The sequence below is a fragment of the Squalius cephalus genome (genome assembly GCF_949319135.1).
Source record: "Squalius cephalus genome assembly, chromosome: 16".
Lineage (NCBI taxonomy): Eukaryota > Metazoa > Chordata > Actinopteri > Cypriniformes > Leuciscidae > Squalius > Squalius cephalus.
The window spans coordinates 23,459,648-23,483,194 of NC_137137.1; the positions used below are offsets into that span (position 1 = coordinate 23,459,648).

The following is a 23,547-nucleotide window of genomic DNA, read 5'->3' on the forward strand; positions in this document are numbered from 1 at the left end:
GGAGTAATAGCAGCTGAAAACTCAGCTTTGCCACCACAAGCATAAATTACATTTTAAAATATAATAATATAGAAAAAAAAATTACAGTTACACTATTACAGTTATTTTATTTTATTCTGATAATATTTCATATTTTTTCTGTTTTTAATGTATTTTTGATCTAATAAATGCAGCCTTGGTGAGTAAGACTTCTATCAAAAACATTAGAGTTTAGTTTTGTTTAATAAAGACTTTATTGTGATGAGCAAGGCCAGGGCCAAAGCCATTGCTGTGGGATCGGAGCAAGGCCGGTCACACCGGTCTCGAGTCCCACGGAGGAACTTGGGAAGGATAAAAGGATGAGCGATGACAGTGAAGGACAAGAGAGGACCAGGCCTACTTTATGTTGCTTATGTTTTGTTTTCATTTATGAGGCAATCATCCGTGAGGGGATTAAATGATCATGTTAAACAACTAGTCCCCTTGTCTCCTTATGGTCCTCAAGGAAAGTTCAAAGAATTTGTGGATCTGGTTCTCGCAAAGAGTGGCTCCTTGTCCACAGTGGGTGAGGTGGAGGAGAAATTTACCTGCCACTCGACCATCCTGCACACCCCGGACCCAAGACCCATCCATCCTCATACTGTCTCAAACTTTGCCTTGGTGTAAGGATCCCCTAGGTCCACCCCAGGCCTCAGAGCCCTAGACTCCACGTCCTAGACTCTACCTCGGCCTGTCCTCTGACCCATTGTTTCTTCTTTGGCTCTATCATAGTTTGTGATTCCTCAGGCTCCGTCGGGCTCCCTCATCTCTCTGTCCCCACCTTGGTTAGTCATCACCCTTCCATCAGACTTCTGGGCCTCCAGCTACACCTCGTCCCTTCACCCCTTTAGCTCCATTGGGCTCCCTCCGGCTTCACCGTTGTCATCGCTCCCACCAGCTCGGTCTGCCAAGCCCTGGATGCATTTAGCTTGTATTTAGCTAGCTTAGCTTGGTTTCTATGGTTACTTATTGATTATTTGATTATGTTCACCTGTTCATCATCTAGTGTCCTCTGTATGTATCAAGCATATATACTCCCTGTGGTTCAGTTAGTCTTTGTTGATTCTCGTTTGCATTAAGTATGTTTTTGCTCCATCGTTCTGCTCCACTGTTGTCCTCGCTCCCACCATCTCGGGCTGCTAAGCCCCGGATCCATTTTGCTAGTTTGTTCCTATGGTTACTATATATATATATATATATATATATATATATATATATATATATATATATACAGTATATATATATATATATATATATATATATATATATATATATATATTAGTGGTGGGCCGTTATCGACGTTAACGTGCTGCGTTAACGTGAGACTCTTATCGGGCGATAAAAAAAATATCGCCGTTAATCTATTCTCAAAGTTGGGTTGGGAGCTGGGTCTACTATACTACGCAAGCTATGATGACTTTCACCTTGATATTTTAGCGCGGATGTATACCTAGCCGAATTCGGTTCGGTGTTCGGTACGCATTTTCAAACCGAAAGTTGGACCATTTTTCCTGCCGACCAAAATTTCATTATTTCAAATGTAGGCGGGTCGCGCGTGGCAAGCGTGCTCATGAAGTAAGAGACGCTGGCGCGACCACAACATTCTCCGACAACAAATGGCAAACGTAATGTAAGCGGAACGAAACTGAGCTACTCGTTATTGTGTGGTTGACGGACCTTTATCAGTTTGGACCAAAGCAGCGCGAGCCGATCTTGATCAAGCGACATTGTTACTACACAGCGCTAAGAGATCCAGTAAATAAATCATTTGAATTCGCTACTTAAGTAATAACATTGCTGCGAGATCTAGTGAGAAACATTCACATTTCTCTGTTATTAACGGATCAAACAGCGCGTGGAAGCCAGGAAGAAACATTGTGCCATGAATGAACTATCAGTGTCCACAGATCTGCAACATTTAGGCTACCATGGATTTACTGTAGTAACACTGACTGCAACCATGGAAGTTTGGCAGGAATAGTAGGCTATAATGCTTTCAAGTAACATTACGTTGGTTTTATTTTGACATTATGAATAAAATTGCTGCCCTCAAATGTTAATCTGAACCAAAAATAGACCTTTGTTTATAACTACTACAATATTAGGCTACATTTAATTTTTTCCAAGGAGCTGTTTTGTTTTATATGCTCATAAGAAGAGTCTATTATAGCTCCATCATTGCTCAAAGTAAAAAATAAATAAAAAAATAAAATCATAAAAAAATCATACTTTATTATGTTAGTTTTAATAATAAAAAAAAAATATCTGGCATTTCTTTACAAGTTCTTTTAAATGTCACTTTGTATTTAAGAAACACGTGCACTTTAGTCATTATTTGGGTAGCACGAGATTAATCTAGATTAAAAAAATGAATCTATGCCCACCACTAATATATATATATATTGTTTCAGTTACTCTTTGTTGGTTCTCATTTGCATTATGTGTGGTTTGTGTTGCTCTTATTGTTCTCCAAGTGATCTCCTCAATGTTTAGTTTTGTTTAATAAAGAATTTATATTCTGGAAAACTCCTTTTGTCTTCATCGTGTGTGTTGGCAAATGGCAATGACAGCATGACAGAACATAAATTCTTAAAACATATTTGCAGTCAACATTAAATATCACCAATTCATCGGAAAACAGTTGTTCTTTCATGCCCTGGAAATACCAGAATTTTTTATTGACACCTTGTTCTTTAATCTTGTTCAAGCCTGTGGTGAACATCGTCTTTCCCCCTCTCTTGAGAGCAGTGACTTTTGCTCTGACAGTTAACATGTTAAGATGTCTCTCAGCATGCTTCAGAAGGTTCAAATCTATCCCAGAAACATGGAGAACATCTGAGCATCAGCATACCAAAAGAATGGTGTGAAAACCACACAAACAGGTAGATGGGTGAGTCATAGCGGGGTTTGTGGGAAGGATAGAGAAAGATCCTGAGGCTGAAATCAAATAAATAATTGTGTCACATTTAATACAGAGGCATGCCAAGTATTTAAATTTAAAAAGACACGTGAGCAGGAAACCTTGCTTTCATAAAGCCATTATGAAACATGAGAACGCAAGAAAAAGAGAGGACGAGAGAGGTATGGGCATAAAAAGGCGGAGAAGAAGTTAATGAAAAAGACAAGGAGGGGGTGAAGGGAAGGGAAAGAGAGAGTTGCTGTGAGAAAATTCACTAGACACAAGTTGTTTAATCTTTGTACCCTGCTTAACAAGAAGGTGCATTAAATTCAATGTCTGGGTCAGAGTGCTTTAATTTATATAGTGGATCGATTTCTTTATGAGCTTTTCTGTCCTTCTGCTTCAACTCTTCACAGCAAAAAATCACCTGGATCTGCTCAAATGCATCTAATTGAGGACTGTAATCTTCTCCTGCTGGATCCATGAGCCAGATGAACAACTCTACACCCCTTCACTTCTACACAACTAAGGTAGGCTTGAAGGTCTTCAGTGGACCTCATGTGGTCTTTCTAAAAGCTGGAAACACCTCTCCTACTGATTTGATTTTGAATATCGTTAGCCTCATAGCATAATTGCCTAAGTCCTTTTTTTTAAAAATAGGATGTAGGCAATTATGCTATGAGGCTAACGAATTATGCAAAAGACAAGCAGCAATGTTATCATTTTCTGGAGTACAAGTATTTAGACTTTGTTAAGACGATTCAGGGGGGATGACGTGGTAGTATTTATGCACTTCTTTACTCCAGGATGTCTAACATATTCTTAAAGATGCTTCTTTTGTAGAAATGTTCACATTCATTCATTTACGTCACACATCCACTGATATGGTACATCTGCTTGTGCTGCATTGTCAATAGAGATTCAGTTTACCTTCAATGCAACATAGCTAAACATATTTAAAAGCACAAAACACACTTTATTAAAATTGAACAATTGGGGTTTTTTTTACAGCCGTTTGCATTGTGAGTGAATTTGTGTGTGTGTGTGTGTGTGTGTGTAGATTTTTACTGTCAGTCAATTAATAACTCAAAATAAGTTCCTTTTTTTGTAGGCTATTAATTGGCAGAAACGTGACTGGACTGTTAAATCAATCTCTGCAGATGAATCTTGATAAGGATTGAACACAAGTTATTGTTTAGTGTATGCTGGCTGTTAAAATTATGATATTCACTGCCTCGAATAAAAATAGACAAAAATATATTTATATTATAGTCTTTGTTGATTCTCGTTTGCATTAAGTATGGTTTTGCTCCATCGTTCTGCTCCACTGTTGTCCTCGCTCCCACCATCTCGGACTGCTAAGCCCCTGATCAATTTTGCTAGTTTGTTCCTATGGTTACTATATATATATATATATATATATATATATATATATATATATATATATGTTTCAGTTACTCTGTGTTGGTTCTCATTTGCATTATGTGTGGTTTGTGTTGCTCTTATTGTTCTCCAAGTGATCTCCTGAATGTTTAGTTTTGTTTAATAAAGAATTTATATTTTGGAAAACTCCTTTTGTCTTCATCGTGTGTGTTGGCAAATGGCAATGACAGCATGACAGAACATAAATTCTTAAAACATATTTGCAGTCAACATTAAATATCACCAATTCATCGGAAAACAGTTGTTCTTTCATGCCCTGGAAATACCAGAATTTGTTATTGACACCTTGTTCTTTAATCTTGTCCAAGCCTGTGGTGAACATCGTCTTTCCCCCTCTCTTGAGAGCAGTGACTTTTGCTCTGACAGTTGACATGTTAAGATGTCTCTCAGCATGCTTCAGAAGGTTCAAATCTATCCCAGAAACATGGAGAATATCTGAGCATCAGCATACCAAAAGAATGGTGGGAAAACCACACAAACAGGTAGATGGGTGAGTCATAGCGGGGTTTGTGGGAAGGATAGAGAAAGATCCTGAGGCTGAAATCAAATAATTAATTGTGTCACATTTAATACATAGGCATAGGCATGCCAAGTATTTAAATTTGAAAAGACACGTGAGCAGGAAACCTTGCTTTCATAAAGCCATTATGAATCATGAGAACGCAAGAAAAAGAGAGGACGAGAGAGGTATGGGCATGAAAAGGCGGAGAAGAAGTTAATGAAAAAGACAAGGAGGGGGTGAAGGGAAGGGAAAGAGAGAGTTGCTGTGAGAAAATTCACTAGACACAAGTTGTTTAATCTTTGTAATGTGCATTAAATTCAATGTCTGGGTCAGAGTGCTTTAATTTATATAGTGGATCGATTTCTTTATGAGCTTTTCTGTCCTTCTGCTTCAACTCTTCACAGCAAAAAATCACCTGGATCTGCTCAAATGCATCTAATTGAGGACTGTAATCTTCTCCTGCTGGATCCATGAGCCAGATGAACAACTCTACACCCCTTCACTTCTACACAACTAAGGTAGGCTTGAAGGTCTTCAGTGGACCTCATGTGGTCTTTCTAAAAGCTGGAAACACCTCCCCTACTGATTTGATTTTGAATTATGCAAAAGACAAGCAGCAATGTTATCATTTTCTGGAGTACAAGTATTTTGATCTTGATAAGGATTGAACACAAGTTATTGTTCAGTGTATGCTGGCTGTTAAAATTATGATATTCACTGCCTCGAATAAAACTAACTTTCAAAAGAAACTTTAAAAAAAAATGGAGCAGATGCAGAAATGTCAAAAGCATCAGGATCCAGTGCCGACAGAGAGAAGGACAAAAAGATAAAGAAAGAAAGAAAGAAAGAAAGAAAGAAAGAAAGAAAGAAAGAAAAAGAAAGAAATATTTTTAGTAAGGGAAGACAGCTGCCAGTGACATGGCAAAAAAGACACATTTTCAACTTGCAAGAAAAAGCTTTCATGACAGTATATATGTATATGAAATATGTTTTTTGTTTTATTTGAAAATATTTTCAAATGTAATTTATTTCTGTGATACAACGCTGAATTTTCAGCATCATTACCCCAGTCTTCAGTGTCACATGTTCCTTCAGAAATCATTATGTTCTCTTTGCTTGTCACTATAGGGGAAGAATGTGTGTGTTCTCATGCTACTGTGTGTTCCCCTCTCCATGATGGACATCCCTGGTCCTTGCAAACATGCCATAACCATGGACCACCTGCTTCAACTAAAACAACTGGTGAGGAATCACATCTCAATAAAACTTCAAGGGGTCATCCTTTGATGTTTTTTAAATGTGGCAGCTCAAAGCCTAGCAATGTCTCCTAACTTTTCATCTCATGTCTTTTTACTCTTCAGATCAGTAACCAGTTGCGGACTGGCTGTTCAATCACATATTCATTCATTGAGAGAAAACACCTGGTAAGAGCATCTTTAAAACATTGTCTTGCTCTACTTTTAAAACAATGTTTAAAAACAGGTTTGTGCTCTTTCCATAATACAAGATTCTATTCCAAAATCTTCTGTTTCGAATCTGCCCTTGGAAATGCAGCAAAATTGGAGGTGTGTTTTAGATTAGATGCTCACTCCAAAATGTCATCACTCATAGATGAGATTTCCATTGTGGCATCCATGACATGGTTGAATTCAGCAGGCATTTTGATGTAGATCTTTGATGTATCTGTTGGTACCATTTTGTATGTAACTTCTGAACTTTAGTTTAGTTTCTTAAATCTGAAGCATATTCAATAGGACCATATTACAGTAATCAGCACTGAGGGTAGCGCGTTACAAGTAATACGAGTTATGTAAAGGATATGTAAACTAGTAAAGGAACACATTACTTTTACATTTACAACAAAATATCTTACTTTTTGAAAGGTTTGTACTCTACTGTACAGGTATGAATGAGCATTTTCTTCAGCCTGAGGAAACCTTCCCCAACACTGACGGTAACACTTTACAATAAAGTCCCATTAGTTAATATTAACAAACAATAAGAAATACATTTAGTACAGTTTTTATTAATCTTTTTGAACATTAGTTAGTTAGCACATTTATTTTCACATTACACACATTAAGGTCCATAAAATAATAGTATTAACATATGCATTTTCAATGTTCAATGTTCAAATGTTGTGGACCTACTTTATATTAAGTGTCTTTATCTACTTTGTAACATTTAAATGAATCATTTGATACAAAGTTCTCATTGTGTTATCTCATTCAGGTTTTTACTTCTACTATTTACTTCTTTGTACTTCTATTTAAAAAGTACCTGCATTTAATTACAGCTGTAATAATTTTTTGTAATTACATATATAATTACACTGTTGAACCCCTGAACCCACCCTTAAACCCAACTAGACCACCAAACCTGTCCCTAAACTTACCTGTATCCCACCTCAATAGCAGAAAAGGTATTTTTCAATACAACATGCATTGTACCTAACAATTTTGTTGTTGTTGTTGATGTAAGTACAAAAGCTGCGCCCCAGTTCAGAGGCCGCATCCTTCCATTTGTCAAACTAATGTTAACAAGTGGAAACTTATTGTAAAGTGTTACCCATATTCAGCCGCAGATTGTCTGTAAAGACAGATGGGGCAGGGCCCCACTAAAATATTTAGACCTCTATACACACTAAATTAATAATAAATTGTAAATGTGGTCAGCATTCTGCAACAAATATTTTTCGGATTTTCTAGACTATTATAAAGGGGTCATGAACTGCATTGTTTTATTGTTTTTTAATGTTTCCTGGGGTGTACTTATAATGTTCCTGGGGTGCACATAAAAAATTAAGTAAATTTAGAAATAAAAGTCATTTTTCCTACCCTGGTTTTAGCCCTCTGATTTTGAAGGGGCGTCCACTGCTGTGATTGGCTAACATCTTTGCATATGAAATAAGTATTACATGTGGAAATCTCTCAAAAACTTTTAGTGCATTTTTACTATTACAGCTCTCAAGATTAACTAATTGAGAAAGGTGTTGATTATAGCATTATATTTAGATCTATAGCATTTAGATCGTGGCATGAAAGGTTGCAGTGATCCATATTATAGCTGATCACAGACATGTTGAGAGCATGAATGCAATGATCTCGTCATTGCAACTCGATTTCGGCACTCTATCGAATAGTTTCATCATAACTAACTGTACAAACCATGGTGCAAAAAATATTTACAGTGGTGGTCAGAATTAATGGCGCCCCTGGTAAATAAGATCAAAAATGGCTGTAAAAAATAAATCCGCATGGTTTATCCTTTTGATCTTTCATTCAAAAAATTCGCAAAAATCTAACCTTTCATTGAAGTAAAAGAATTGAAAGTGGAGGGTAAATCACATTATAAAATAAATGTTTTTCTCCAAAACACGCTGGCCATAATTATTGGCTCCCTGTTATTAAATACTTTTTGCCAATATAACAGATCTGAGTTTTCTTCTATAATGCCTGATGAGTTTGGAGAATAACTGACAAGAGATCAGAGACCATTCCTCCATACAGAATCTCTCCAGATCCTTCAGATTCACAAGTTCATGTTGGTGCTTCTTCTCTTCAGTTCACCCCACTCATTTTCTATAGGGTTCAGTTTAGGGGACTGGGACGGTCATGGCAGAAGCTTCATTTTGTGCTCAGTTACCCATTTTTGTGTTGATTTTGATGTTTGTTTTGGACCGTTGTCCTGATGGAAGATCCAACCATGGCCCGTTATAAGATTTCTAGCAGAGGCCGTCAGGTTTTGATTTTTTATCTGTTGGTATTTGCTAGAATCCATAATACCATGTATCTGAACAAGATGTCCAGGACCTCCAGCAAATAAATAGGCCCACAACTTATACGATTCAGCAGTATATTTAACCGTAGGCATGGGGTACTTTTTATCCCTGTTTGCACCAAACACATCTGGTGGGTTTGCTGCCAAAAAGTCCTTTTTTTGTTTCATCTGACCATAGAATCAGGTCCCTTTTGAAGATCCAGCCGTGTCTGACAATTGAATATGCTGGAGTTTATTTTTGGAGGAGCGAGGAGCATTTTTCTTGAAACCCTCCCAAACAACATGTGGTTGTGTAAGGGTTGTTGATCATTTTTTTTTAGGCTTTCTGACCCCCAAGACTCAAGTAATCTCTGCAATTCTCTATCTGTGATCCTTGGAGAGTCTTTGGCCACTCAAACTTTCCTCCTCACCGTGCATTAAGACAATATAGACACACGTCCTCTTCCTGGCAGATTCGTCACATCTTTAGTTGATTGGAACTTCTTAATTATTGCCCTGATGGTCAAAATGGGGATTTTCAATTCTTTAGCTATTTTCTTACAGCCACTTTCTATTTTGTGATGTTCAACAATCTTTTGATGCACATCAGAACTAAATTCTTTGGTTTTACTCATTGTGATGGATGATTAAAGAAATTTTGCCTTTGTGTATTCATCATATTTAAACTCCTGTGAAACAAGAAGACATAGCTGGACAATTTCATGTTCCCAGTCACCCTGGTGTGCTAAATAAAGGTACATATTAATGGGAATGTACTTCAGAGGTATTTAGCGGTGCCAATAATTGTGGCCGACGTGTTTTGGAGAAAAACATTTATTATGACCGCCGCTAGCGTAGCTAGCGAAAGCGGTCATATAGGGATTGTCAAAGTTTTTTTTTTTTTTTTTTCCCGTCACCTTACTGAATTTTTCGTCAACGATACCAGGGACACCGAAGCACCGGGGAACATGAAATTTGGTGGGCATGTAGCCCCACTAGACTTCTAAGGAAAAATTTCGTTTGGTCCCCGGGGGCCACTCCCCCCCCGCGCTGGGCCCCCCCAAACCCCAAAAAATGCAGTTTTTCCTAAATAACTACCTGAACCGTGGCACCGAGGATGAAGAAATTTTTATGGTATGTTGGTCTACTAGACTTTTACGGAAAAATTTCGTTTGGTCCCCGGGGGCCACTTCCCCCCCCGCGCTGGGGCCCCCGTAAATTTTTCGTCAACGATACCAGGGACACCGAAGCACCGGGGAACATGAAATTTGGTGGGCATGTAGCCCCACTAGACTTCTACGGAAAAATTTCGTTTGGTCCCCGGGGGCCACTCCCCCCCAGCGCTGGGCCCCCCCAAACCCCCAAAAATTCTGTTTTTCCTAAATAACTACCTGAACCGTGGCACCGAGGATGAAGAAATTTTTATGGTATGTTGGTCTACTAGACTTTTACGGAAAAATTTCGTTTGGTCCCCGGAGGCCACTTCCCCCCCCGCGCTGGGGCCCCCGTAAATTTTTCGTCAACGATACCAGGGACACCGAAACACCGGGGAACATGAAATTTGGTGGGCATGTAGCCCCACTAGACTTCTACGGAAAAATTTCGTTTGGTCCCCGGGGGCCACTCCCCCCCCCGCGCTGGGCCCCCCTTAACCCAAAAAAAATGCAGTTTTTCCTAAATAACTACCTGAACCGTGGCACCGAGGATGAAGAAATTTTTATGATATGTTTGTCTACTAGACTTTTACGGAAAAATTTCGTTTGGTCCCCGGGGGCCACTCCCCCCCCCCCCGCGCTGGGGCCCCCGTAAATTTTTCGTCAACGATACCAGGGACACCGAAGCACCGGGGAACATGAAATTTGGTGGGCATGTAGCCCCACTAGACTTCTACGGAAAAATTTCGTTTGGTCCCCGGGGGCCACTCCCCCCCCCCCGCGCTGGCCCCCCCCAAAACCAAAAAAATGCAGTTTTTCCTAAATAACTACCTGAACCGTGGCACCGAGGATGAAGAAATTTTTATGGTATGTTGGTCTACTAGACTTTTACGGAAAAATTTCGTTTGGTCCCCGGAGGCCACTTCCCCCCCCGCGCTGGGGCCCCCGTAAATTTTTCGTCAACGATACCAGGGACACCGAAACACCGGGGAACATGAAATTTGGTGGGCATGTAGCCCCACTAGACTTCTACGGAAAAATTTCGTTTGGTCCCCGGGGGCCACTCCCCCCCCCCCGCGCTGGGCCCCCCTTAACCCAAAAAAATGCAGTTTTTCCTAAATAACTACCTGAACCGTGGCACCGAGGATGAAGAAATTTTTATGGTATGTTCGTCTACTAGACTTTTACGGAAAAATTTCGTTTGGTCCCCGGGGGCCACTCCCCCCCCCGCGCTGGGGCCCCCGTAAATTTTTCGTCAACGATACCAGGGACACCGAAGCACCGGGGAACATGAAATTTGGTGGGCATGTAGCCCCACTAGACTTCTACGGAAAAATTTCGTTTGGTCCCCGGGGGCCACTCCCCCCCCGCGCTGGGCCCCCCCAAAACCAAAAAAATGCAGTTTTTCCTAAATAACTACCTGAACCGTGGCACCGAGGATGAAGAAATTTTTATGGTATGTTGGTCTACTAGACTTTTACGGAAAATTTTTGTTTGGTCCCCGGGGGCCACTTCCCCCCCCCGCGCTGGGGCCCCCGTAAATTTTTCGTCAACGATACCAGGGACACTGAAGCACCGGGGAATATGAAATTTGGTGGGCATGTAGCCCCTCTACACTTCTACGGAAAAATTTTGTTTGGTCCCCGGGGGCCACTCCCCCCCCCGCGCCCCCCCAAACCCCAAAAAATGCAGTTTTTCCTAAATAACTACCTGAACCGTGGCACCGAGGATGAAGAAATTTTTATGGTATGTTGGTCTACTAGACTTTTATGGAAAAATTTCATTTGGTCCCCGGGGGCCACTTCCCCCCCCCTGCGCTGGGGCCCCCGTAAATTTTTCGTCAACGATACCAGGGACACCGAAACACCGGGGAACATGAAATTTGGTGAGCATGTAGCCCCACTAGACTTCTACGGAAAAATTTCGTTTGGTCCCCGGGGGCCACTCCCCCACCCCCCCCCCCCCCCGCGCTGGGCCCCCCCAAACCCAAAAAAATGCAGTTTTTCCTAAATAACTACCTGAACCGTGGCACCGAGGATGAAGAAATTTTTATGGTATGTTGCTCTTAAGGGCCCACATCAACCTAGCCCATAATCACTCATTTGTGATTTGCGCCCCTCCCATAAAAAATGAAAATGCAATATTATTCTGCTTTAATCGCCCCTATCTTCAGTGGAGATGTTCAGAACTGCACCATATTTCATGTGTATGATTAACTTGACATCCTCTGGGGGTATCCTCTGCTAAGTTTTGTAGAATTTCATCCATGGGGGGGTATAAAATAAATTCATTTATGTGCACATTTAGTGACTGTACACTCATCGGCCTGTAGATGGTGCTGTTGAGCGAAGGGTTGCTGGTTTAGGATGATACTGTCACACACACACATGCAGGAATACAAACAAACGCAAGCATGCACACACACTGACATCCACACGCACAGACACACACCCATACACACACATACAAATCCACATGTACGCACACATACATACACGCACAGACACACACACACACACACACAGACACACACATACACAAACACACACACATACACACACACACACACACACACACACACAGACAGACATGCACATACTATTACTTTTTTTAGGTATATACATAAACACGCAATACAGCCAAATTACTCCACGTCATTTATTTTTGTGGAAAGCCAGTGCAGGCCTGAGCGGCGGTCATATTTTGTACCGCGATGCGGTACATCTAGTTTCATAATGTGATTTCCTCCCCGCTTTCAATTCTTTTACTTCAAAGAAAGGTTAGATTTTTGCGAATTTTTTGAATGAAAGATCAAAAGGATAAACAATGCAGATTTATTTTTTTACAGCCATTTTTGATCATATTTACCAGGGGTGCCATTACTTCTGTCCACCACTGTAAATAAGAGATTAATTGATTATAATAGGAGTTTTGGTGCGAATCCAGAACTCAGTCACTGATAAACTCGTGCTGATTGATTCATAGCTCTAGCGATTGTAAAGGGAGCATTCTTTGATCGCTTTCTATATATAATTTAATCACAGTTTAAATAACAGATTATTTTCATCCTATTAAGAGAAACAATGTGAAGTTGCCCTTTTAGTCACTGGTTTGATTTACTGATACATAGACAAAGCACATCTGACTGTACATGAATCATTACATATCAGAAATCACTGGACATAGATCAGGCATCAGAATTAACACGGTTACTTACATGTTGTGGCAATACTGTCAAGTTCATATTGTAAAAGTCTGTTTGCAAAGCCTGCTCCGAAATTGAGACTGATTTACCAAAGATTCCACAGTAAAATGGACTGAACAAATAAACAATGCTCAACTGAGACATTCACAATGTTGAAAATAAATGACCACATTACTAGCATTAGGAAGGTAATGTTATTTTTAGTTCCAGTGATCCTGTATCACTCTTCTCTCCTTGTCATCTCACTAACACGCCAGTGGGCGAGGCCAAAGGTGCAATGACGAAGTAGGTGTTGATCTTCTTCTGCAGAGCGTGCTCATGTGAATAGCCTTTATACAGTAGTTCTGTTGTGTCATGTGTCATGGCCAGGAACCGCTACTGCCCATATTACAGAAAATTATCCACAAAGTACATGTTGATTTCTCCAGCAAAACCAAAGCCAGCTGCCTTATCTCTTTTGAAAGCAAAGTTAAGTACACATGCTAATGTGCCAGATTTTATTCTCCTTACTCATTCTTTTATTCTTTTATTCTTTCTTACTCATTCTCCTTCTTTGTTTTTTCAGAGCGTTGTGTGTTATGTGAAGGCTACTTTGCCAAGGGTGCTTGAACTGTTCAACGTCCACTTCAAATACGTGCGGGGCTCAGGAAGTGCTCAAGCAGTGGTCTCCATACAGAACCTCATTCTCAACATCTACTCTCAACACTGCATACCTTTACTGAATGAAGAACTGGAGGTGTTTGCACTCACAAATCTTGATCTCAGGGACAAAACGTCTTAACAAGGTTCTCTAGGCTACTTTAAATTTAGTTAATAGTTGTCAAGAAAAAAAAAAAACGATTCTTTTGGTAACACTTTACAATAAGGTTAAATTTCACTCTTAAAAATAAAGGTTCTTTATTGGCATTGATTGTTCCATTAAGAACCTTTAACATGGAATCTTCCACTGCACAAAAGGTTTATGATAGTGGTAAAAGGTTCTTTGGATTATTAAAATGTTCTTTACAGTACATAAAGTACATCACTGCAAAAAACCCTTTTAGAACCTTTATTTTTATGATGTAGTTAACATATTACACAGCTCTCTGGAATACTCCATTCTGATTGGTTCATCGCTGCATTCAGAGGTCTGATATTTTCTACTACTCGCCATACATCAGTCACCCATCTGGTAACTGAAACCGGCGCTACTTTAAACTGGCATCTCTCACTTCATACAAATGCAACTGGCAGCATCTTGAGTCTCTTATTGATTGGCGTGTAAATTACTCTTTTTTATATATTACTGCGCTACTTAGTTGCTGTTTTCATCTTGCTATGCAAATATCAGCATGGTTGCAAATTTGATATGAAATAGTTATTGAACTGTTGTCTAAAAATCAATAAGTAACTTACAATTTAGGTTCAGATGAAAATAGTTCAAAGCAAAGCCACATTACTTTTTGAAGGAATCAGATGAGTCAATGATTCTATGACCCATTTGTTCCTAAATGAATTAACTGTTTTGAAAGAATCCATTGAATGATTGATTCAATGACTCACTTATTAAGACAGTGACTTGCCACCAACTTGGTTACATGTACAGTATATAAGTAAAATTGTATATTTAAAACAATCTCATAACATTATGTATGCAATTATAATTGCAGTGTAGATACATACATGCCACCTCTGAGTTGCATTAAAGGGTTAGTTCACAAAAAAATGAAAATTCCGTAATTTCCGTCACCCTCATGTCGTTCCAAACCTGTAAGACCTTCGTTCATCTTCGGAACACAAATTAAGATATTTTTGATTAAATCCAAGAGCTTTCTGATCCCTCCATAGACAGCAATGTCCATGTGACTCCAGTGCTTCAAATGTAATGTTATAAAGCTACGAGAATACTTTTTTTGCGAAAAAACAAACAAACAAAAATAACGACTTTATTCAACAATTTCTTCTCTTCTGTGTCAGATCTCCTACTCCATTCCCGTAGTAAACACAGTACAGTACTTCCATTTTCTACGCCAGAATGCCGCTTCACTATTGGCCAATGCTGGTCACGTGAGCACCACGACACACGAGTGTGATGCTGACCCATGAGCCGGCCAATAGTGAGGCGGCGTTCTGACGTAGAACCCGGAAGCACTGCACTGTGTACACTATGTCAACAGCGTAGGAGAATGACGTGGAAGAGATTGTTGAATAAAGCCGTTATTTTGGGGGGGGGGGGGGGGGGGTTTGCGCACAAAAAGTATTCTCGTTGCTTCATAACATTACATTTGAACCACTGGAGTCACATGGACTATTTTATGATGTCTTTACTACCTTTCTGGGCCTTGAAAGTTGCAATGACGTTGCTGTCTATGGAGGGATCAGAAAGCTCTCGGATTTCATAAAAAATATCTTAATTTGTGTTCCGCAGATGAACTAAGGTCTTGCAGGTTTGGAACAACATGAGGGTTAGTAATTAATGACAGAATTTTCATTTTTGGGTGAACTAACCCTTTAATCACTGTCTATTTTCCTTTACTTAACAAATGCTATAAAATAATGATATTGTTCATTGCATTAACAATTGTTAACGTATATAATCTTTGTGTAAAGTGTTATCCACTTTTCACAGCATTTAAAAAGTATGGTTACTGTGCAACTTTTTAACACATGGAATCCAACATTAAAAATCTATTGGTAGGCTGTAGAAATGAACATTTACCAAGCAAGATTAATTAATGATAAAAAAAATTGGGGTTACGCTTTATTTTAAGGTATCCGTGTAACATAGGGTTAGGATTGGGGTTTGGTTTAGGGTTAGTTGCATGTAATTATGCATAATTCATAATTATTACTACTTTAACTACATGTAACGTGTAACAAGGACACTGTGAAAAAAGTATTGTTCACTGGTGGTTCATTTTGCCCATTGCATTAACTAATTTTTCACCATCTTAATGTAAAGTGTTAGACTGCAAGACAGAGAATCTTGAAGGCCTACATTTCAATGGCAGGTTTGCTTGACTTTGGTCTGAACAAATTGGAATTACATAAATCGCAGAAGCATTTCAAGAGTGTTTGTATGTATATGTGAGTTTAGTCTTTTGTGAAACCACAAACAGATTTTAAATACTCAGGGGTCACATTTCAGAAGTAGCAGTCTGGAGTTGGCTATGTTTTCTATATAATGTTGCGATATGAAAGGCTAAAACTGATCCACTCTTTCATGAAATGTATTCAGAGACATCACTCAAGCACAAATTTTGGTCCATATCTTTGATCAAATCTGCACTCCTCATATGTTCTTGTCGTGAGAGCCACAGATCTCCAGTAAAACCCTTAGAAGTCCTATAGTAATGTAAAGATGTCTGAGGATATATTTGTTTCTTCTTATAGAAAGCTAGTTGAGCATTGTTAATTGGTTTACTTACAACCCTGTCACATTTGTAGTCATTTTCATTTATTTAAAAAAATATTTCTTCAAATCCAGCTTGAGAAGTTTTCCATCTGGCAGCTGGTGTCGTATATCATCAGTGCGTGGGAAATGTGGTTTCAAGTACAAAAAGTAAAAAGAAGTCATGCTGTCACTTTGTTATAGTTGTAATGTGAAAAAGGCATCGTTACAGCCTCTGTACCTGCTTTCAACCGATTTTTTTCTTTTATTCCCAATAAGAAGCTTTTAGTGATTTATTGACAATGTCATTACTAACTGAAATTACATGCACACTTGTGTGGCATGAGGCAAAAACTTTTTCAGCACCCTCTTCATCAAAATATAATCTCTCATGGCATGACGCAAAGCATGTGGATTATGGGATCCATTCAAACTACACTTAAGGAAACATTTATCTCTAGCTTTGCTGATGATAAAACTGAAAAACAATTTGAAAAATTTTAAACTTGCGTGAGCTTCTGAGATGCATTTCCAACATTTTATCATAGGGATTCCCACATTCAGATCAAAGGAGGAAAAATATTGAGGCCAATTTATAAACCTGCTACGCACTTTGACAAATTGAACTTCAAACGTTTTTTTTTTTTCATGTTTAAATTCAGTTTTGGTGATCATAAGAGACTTCAAAAAAATTAAAAATAAAAAATCTTTAAAAACAACAACTTTTGAATGGTTGTGTATAATACACACTATATATATATATATATATATATATATATATATATATATATATATATATATATATATATCTTTTTTTTTAGATATTTGTAATAAATATATTATTAATTTAAACTATAATATATATATATATATATATATATATAATTTCTGCTCCTCAAACGAGTCATATCCCTCATGAAAAGGAAGTACAAATTAGCATAGTTTTAAAAAGAGTACTTGTTAGGCTATATTTTAAATAATAAAGTATATACTTATGTGCAAACTGAATGTAATATTTTTAGACACTTAAATGCATGTTAATAGCAATTCAATACAAATGTATTAGTTTCAATCATATTAAAATCAGTTAGCTGAACTTCAGAGTGATTTTTTTGAAACACTTAAGTCTTAAGAACATCTTTATTTGTAATCGCATAATTACTCCTATTGACTGAAATATTTGACTTTGAAATTTTACTGCTGAATGTGCTAAAATATACTTTAATGTAATTTATATTGAAACTATTGTCAAGTATTTCAATAATTGCACATTTGTTAGGATAATGTTTATTTAAACTTTACAGGTAATATGAAATGTCACTTTACATGTGTTTAATTCGGTAGTCAACATATCAAAATAAGAGTGTACCTTAAAGTAGGACAAAAAAATATTTAAACAATGATTTTAATTTGACATGAAGAGTACTTAAGTGTGTTAAAAAACTGTCATGAAAGTGAATACTCTTTATAAGTACACTTAAGTTGCCTTTTTTCATTAATATAATCTGCAAGTATAGTTTTTTTTTAAAGTACATACTTAAGATTTGAAGTTCACTACAAGTGCACGTTCAATTCAAGTAAACACACTTCTTTTTCACAAGGGATGGTCCACATTTATGATACTTTGATGTTACTGTTGTGTTCTTTTTTAAGCTTGAGAGCTTTATGTCCGGCTGAAAAAAAGAGAAAGTCGTGGTTTCAGAACAACATGAGGTTGAGCAGAGTAGATGATGACAGAATTGACATTTTTACGTGAACTATCCCTTTAAGATCCACAATGTTAAATTACACTTGAACCTGATCTCTCAGTATTTATATTTGTTTTTTTCTTTCACTCTGACTCTCTGCAGGAGGACCCTGTAGCATTCGAGAGGCAGTACAATGAGACTCCAGTCCAGGCACTTCAAAGAGTCGAGGAGGTTCTGTCCCTCTACTTGCATCTCATCACATCCACTAACACTCCTGTTAACTGGACCTGCGAGCAAGAGTACAACATCAATGTATCTCCTACTGAGACACCGCTAACCACTAGCACAGGTGATTGCACACACACATACATTTGTCTACATGAAAAAACAAAACAGGTACAGTTCACAAGCTGAAGCTGTTGGCAAGACACACACACACACACACACATCCCTCCAGCAATGATTAAGACCACATGTTTGTCCTTTGAAAGAGTTTGCGGTGGGATTATTCGGGCAAGCTCCTCAGGGGTCCTCCAGTGATAATTTCTACAGACTGGGCTTCATTGTGGTCTCCATCTGTGGAGGATTTCTTTTCCTTCTCACTGCCTACTGCCTTCTAGAGAGAAAGGTATGTCATTTCTTCATAAATGCCATAAGAGCATTTTTATTTGCGTCCAAAGCTTTTATGCACACAATTTGTTATAATATTATAAGTTTCCAAAAGGTCAGACAGGCAAAGTATTGTCCTTCATGATTGTCAGCAGCATTTTATATGGATAAAGTCACTTGTTCTGGTGCTTTTGTTGACGTATTTTGATGACAGGTAGTGACAAACACATTTTCGAGTTATTTCAAAGACTTGGCAAGATTCTGATAGTGCTTCACGATGAAATACCTCCAGCCAGAACAATGTGCTTCACTTCAATCTGGTATTGTTCTGGTATTGTATCGTATATTCTATATAGTATGAATGTCTGTAGGATCATGAATGTAATCCGGATGTACTACATTGGCCATGTTGCCATCATGTGACCAGTGTTGGGTTTAATGCATTGCTAAATAATTAATGAATGTAATTTAATTAATTTTCCCTTGAAAAAGTAAGGTATATCTCTTATTTTTCTGTAATTTAATTACAGTTACTTCTGATGTAATTGTATTAAATACTGTATAAGACTACAGACCAATTCTATGTAAAACAATAGTGGATTAAACATCGAAATAAAGTTTAATGTTAAAATGTATGTTCTGCCTTTAAATACTTTGGTCTTTTATGCAATTTTATATTATTTATTTGAAAGAGCAAAGAGCAGTTTTAAAAGTATTAAAAGAGCAGTTTCTTTTATTGTTCAACTGGTCAAGTTTGATATGGAATTAAGAATGTAATTAGTAATGCCATACTTTTTAGAGAGAGTGATTAATCTAATTATTAGTAATTAGTAGATAGTAATGAATTACTTTTTTACAGTAACTTACCCAGCACTAAATGTTGAGTTGCTTCACTGCCATTAATAAATCCTCTCCCGTGGCCTCATAGGATAGTAAAGTGTCCATCGTATGCGCACTTTCAGTATCTTGCCAGAAGTAGTATGTCATCCGGGTACATTTTGCTTACTCTTTTATGAGTACTGTGATTTTGGACATACTTCTTTACATACTGTTTTTCGCATACTAAAAGTATGTGATTTCAGACACAGCCATAAGTCAGTTATTTAGCATGCTAGAAGGTACTCTAGCAATATATGCTAGTTCTTGCTGTTGAAAAGCAGCACCACATGATGCTATTATCACCTTACTGAAGTTCTCTATAGATTATAGAGGTGTTGCGCCTCAAGTCTGACTGTGAATTATGACTTAAAAGATTTGTATCCTTATCTAAACAAACAATCTTTTCCCACTTTGGAATAGGATCCCTTGTGAAAAAGAAGTGCACTTAATTCTATAGAATGCGTTCTTGTTGTGTACTTCAAATCCTAAAAGTGTATAGGCATATATATATAGGCTATTTAAACTTTGTACTGTATAGATAATGTTAATGAAATAAAAGGCCACTTATGCGTACATAGAAAGTACACTTTAATGACTATGTTTTGTGACAAGTTTTACTTTAAAGTACATTTTAAATCATTATGTTTTAATAATATTTTGTCATGTTGTAATGCACACCAAGTATACACACACTGACTTGTCTGTTAAACATGGTCCCATTAGCCCCAGCTGGTAGATATTGTAACTACACCATCTGGCAGAAAAAGCATTATTCTCCACTGACAGCCATTAAAATGTTACATTGTAATAATAAATAATAATAATATATATATATATTTTTTATTATTATTATATTAGTAGGCTAGATCTTTTGCCAGTGGCCAGTGTTTTGTAGGCATCTTAATAGCATGAAATGGATTTGGAATGGATATTTATCCATGTCAGCTGTCATGCTAAAAATTAAAACTGGAGCCAGAAATAACTTGAAAAAAAAAAAAAAAAAAAAAAACAAGACTGTGAAGGATTTTTCTCACATCTTACATTCATCATCATTAGGTCAGCTAGTAGTACATCGAACCTCACACTTAAACTGTATCTGTTTTTAAAAAGAGTAACAAAAAGCGAGAAGTAAAAAATGAAAAGAGTATTTGTTGAATGTGTAACATCATTCATGCATGTAATTTCATTTGTAATTCTGTTTCCACAACAGAAGCTGCAACGCCAGCTTCACAGAACAAGAATGTCATCGGACTGGGGGTAACTTTGTGTTTTATCTCACCGATTTTTGCTGTACAATGTTTTGATGTTGTCATACACACCGTATATATTTGAATGCTTTGACCTATGACATAATATGTCAAAACTATGCATATAGCAAAGGAATATCAAAATTTCTCTTTACAGATTACAAGTTGTCGAAAACTTTGAAATCCAAGAGGAAGTATGTAAGTATTTGTTTTTTAAGTCCTTGCTTGATTTTGCATCAACGTCAAAATTGACAATAAAAATAAATGAATACCTATATACATCCCCCAATACCTAGAATAGAAATATGATACTTGGTTTGGTATTTGACAAAAGTAATGGACTTTGGGTAATGCTAATGGAATAGTTCACTTAAAAAAAATGAAAATTCTGTCATCATTTACTCACCCTCACATTGTTTCAAACCTGTATGCATTTCTTTCCTCTGCTGAACACAAAAAAATATATTTTGAAGAATGTCGGTAACCAAACAGTTGATGGTCCTTATATACTTCCATAGTATTTTTTGTATATTCAACGGGGCCCATCCACTGTCTGGTTACGAACATTCTTTAAAATATCTTCTTTTGTGTTCAGCAGAAGAAATAAATTCATACAGGTTTTGGAACAACTTGAGGGTGAGTAAATGTTGACAGAATGTTCATACTATTACTTAAATGTACATCATTTCAGATATTATCTTCAGCACACAATCAATTGAGATCAGTAGAGGTCAGATGGCCTTGGAAGGACATAAAACATGTTGAATATGGCATGCAAGTGATAAAAAAGGTCCAAAAAAGAAAAAGAAAATCCTTAGTTGAACATTTTGACATAAACTGGGGAACTGCAGGACGTTCATGAGTGAATGTTCTTGATGAAAAGCTAATAATTAACTAAGTTATTAAAATGTAAAATAAATATAAATAATTTTTAAATGAAAATAATCAACATAAAACACAAAAAGTATTAAATTAAATGTAATTATTGAAGGCGGTACTTGAAATAAATCTTATTGGCTGACAAAAAATAAATAAAAATAAAACGACAAACAAACTTCTAGTCTAGAGAATGAATTATTATAAGAATGATAAACTGATAGACCTACACACACACACACACACACACACACACACACACACACACACACACACACACACACACACACACACACACACACACACACACACACACACACTCATATAAACTGTATACTCAACACTTGTCAAACTACTCAGAACTCTCAGCATTCAGATCGTTAACATTCTGAAAAATAACTATAGTGCAGATGTGCTCATATACTTCCTTCTCCTTTGTCATCTTTTGTAGACCAGACTGACCGACGGAAAGCGCTTGGCTCACACCTCTCCACTGCATTCTAACTGATTCTCGAACGACAGCAACTCTCAGACTCTGAGAAGACAGCAAACAGTACATCACCAGACGGTGTTTCCAACAGCAGCGGAAACAGACTTAAGATATACTTCTGATTAACATTACTAATACATCTTGGGCCTTGTACATATGTAAATGTGCATATTATTACAAACATCTATTTCTGGACTACTGGAAAAGTCAAAGTATTGCATGCTCAGTAATTCTACAGTTACATCAATCCACAAAGCACCTGTAACAACTAGAAAAATCAGTCAATCATAGTTTGTTTCAGTTGTCAGTCTACTATAATGCTGTTATTGTTCATATGTGGGCAGTATCTTACAGTAAAGTTTTCCTTTGTTAATACAGAACTTTTTTTTCATTTCTTTCCATTTCCAGGTTTAAGGGTTGAGCTAAACTTGTGTGCAAACAATTAATAGGCAAAATACTCCAGATAACACTCGCATATCTAACATATTTTCCAAAAAGAGGTCAAAAGGCTATCTCCCCCAGTGACATACTGATATGAAAATGCTGTTTGAGTTGACAACAGCACATTTTACAAAACAGATTTATTTTAAGAGAGCAGTTTTGCTCGTTCATATTTAGATATGCATACTTTTAAAAATAAAAGTTCTTTATTGGAAGGTTCCATTAAGAACCTTTAACATCCATGGAACCTTACCAATTCACAAAAGGTTCTTTATAGTGGAAAAAGGTTCTTTAGATTATTAAAATGTTCTTCACTAAGAAAAAAAAATGGTTCTTTTAAGAGCTGATCACTGAAAAGTTCTTTGGGGGAACCAAAAATAGTTCCTCGCTGCGAACCTTGCTTTTGCAATCTTTATATTATAAGTGCAGCATATGGGAACTTTAATGTGGTTTAGGACAAAGCCACAGAAAGCCAAAATCAATGCAGGATGGCATAATATACTATAAAGGAACAGAAGAAAACATTTCCAGACATGAATGTTTCCGGTCGACCCACTTGAGTGTTTTCATTTGCATTTTGTTTCTGTCTGGAGTGTGTGTCACTGTTTGGCTTAGCATTAAACACTCAAAGGCTTCTTGCGGAATCAAAAACAAGGAAATGTGGTAGAGTTTTTCGGACGTCTGATAATGATTACAACAAGCCAGTCATCCAAGGGAAAAAGGAAGAGCTTTTGTTAAGCAGAAAAACAGGATGTAGCTTCTTGTGAATGAGATTTGAAGGTCTACTCTAAAAATGCTGAGTGGGCATATTCACAGTGTAATGCAGTAGTCCAACACGCTTTACACAGAAAGATTCAAATAAATCGAAACATTCAGGAACATTCAGGAGCTGGAGTAAGTTAACATGCACTGCACTTAAAGGGATGGTTCGGAGTAAAATCAACCTAGGGTCCTTTGCACCATGATC

The 23,547-nt window shown here is 37.4% G+C and overlaps 1 protein-coding gene across 4 annotated transcripts; it reads left to right on the forward strand.

Moving 5' to 3' along the window:
- The first annotated feature begins 3,178 nt into the window (after positions 1–3,178).
- On the forward strand, positions 3,179–22,896 carry csf1b (colony stimulating factor 1b (macrophage)). 4 transcript variants are annotated; one of them, XM_079896357.1, is made up of 10 exons: positions 3,179–3,447; positions 5,267–5,380; positions 5,991–6,104; positions 6,224–6,286; positions 13,546–13,716; positions 18,201–18,387; positions 18,530–18,666; positions 20,737–20,783; positions 20,931–20,971; positions 22,101–22,896. In XM_079896357.1, exons 2-10 carry the CDS (start codon positions 5,333–5,335, stop codon positions 22,151–22,153), a joined length of 861 nt encoding a protein of 286 aa, XP_079752483.1. In that variant the 5' UTR covers positions 3,179–3,447; positions 5,267–5,332; the 3' UTR covers positions 22,154–22,896. The 4 variants fall into 4 exon arrangements, with proteins under 4 accessions (XP_079752483.1, XP_079752484.1, XP_079752482.1 ...); XM_079896358.1 differs by lacking the exon at positions 3,179–3,447 and adding an exon at positions 4,982–5,047; XM_079896356.1 differs by lacking the exon at positions 3,179–3,447 and having other exon boundaries at positions 5,172–5,380.
- Positions 22,897–23,547: the final 651 nt, after the last annotated feature.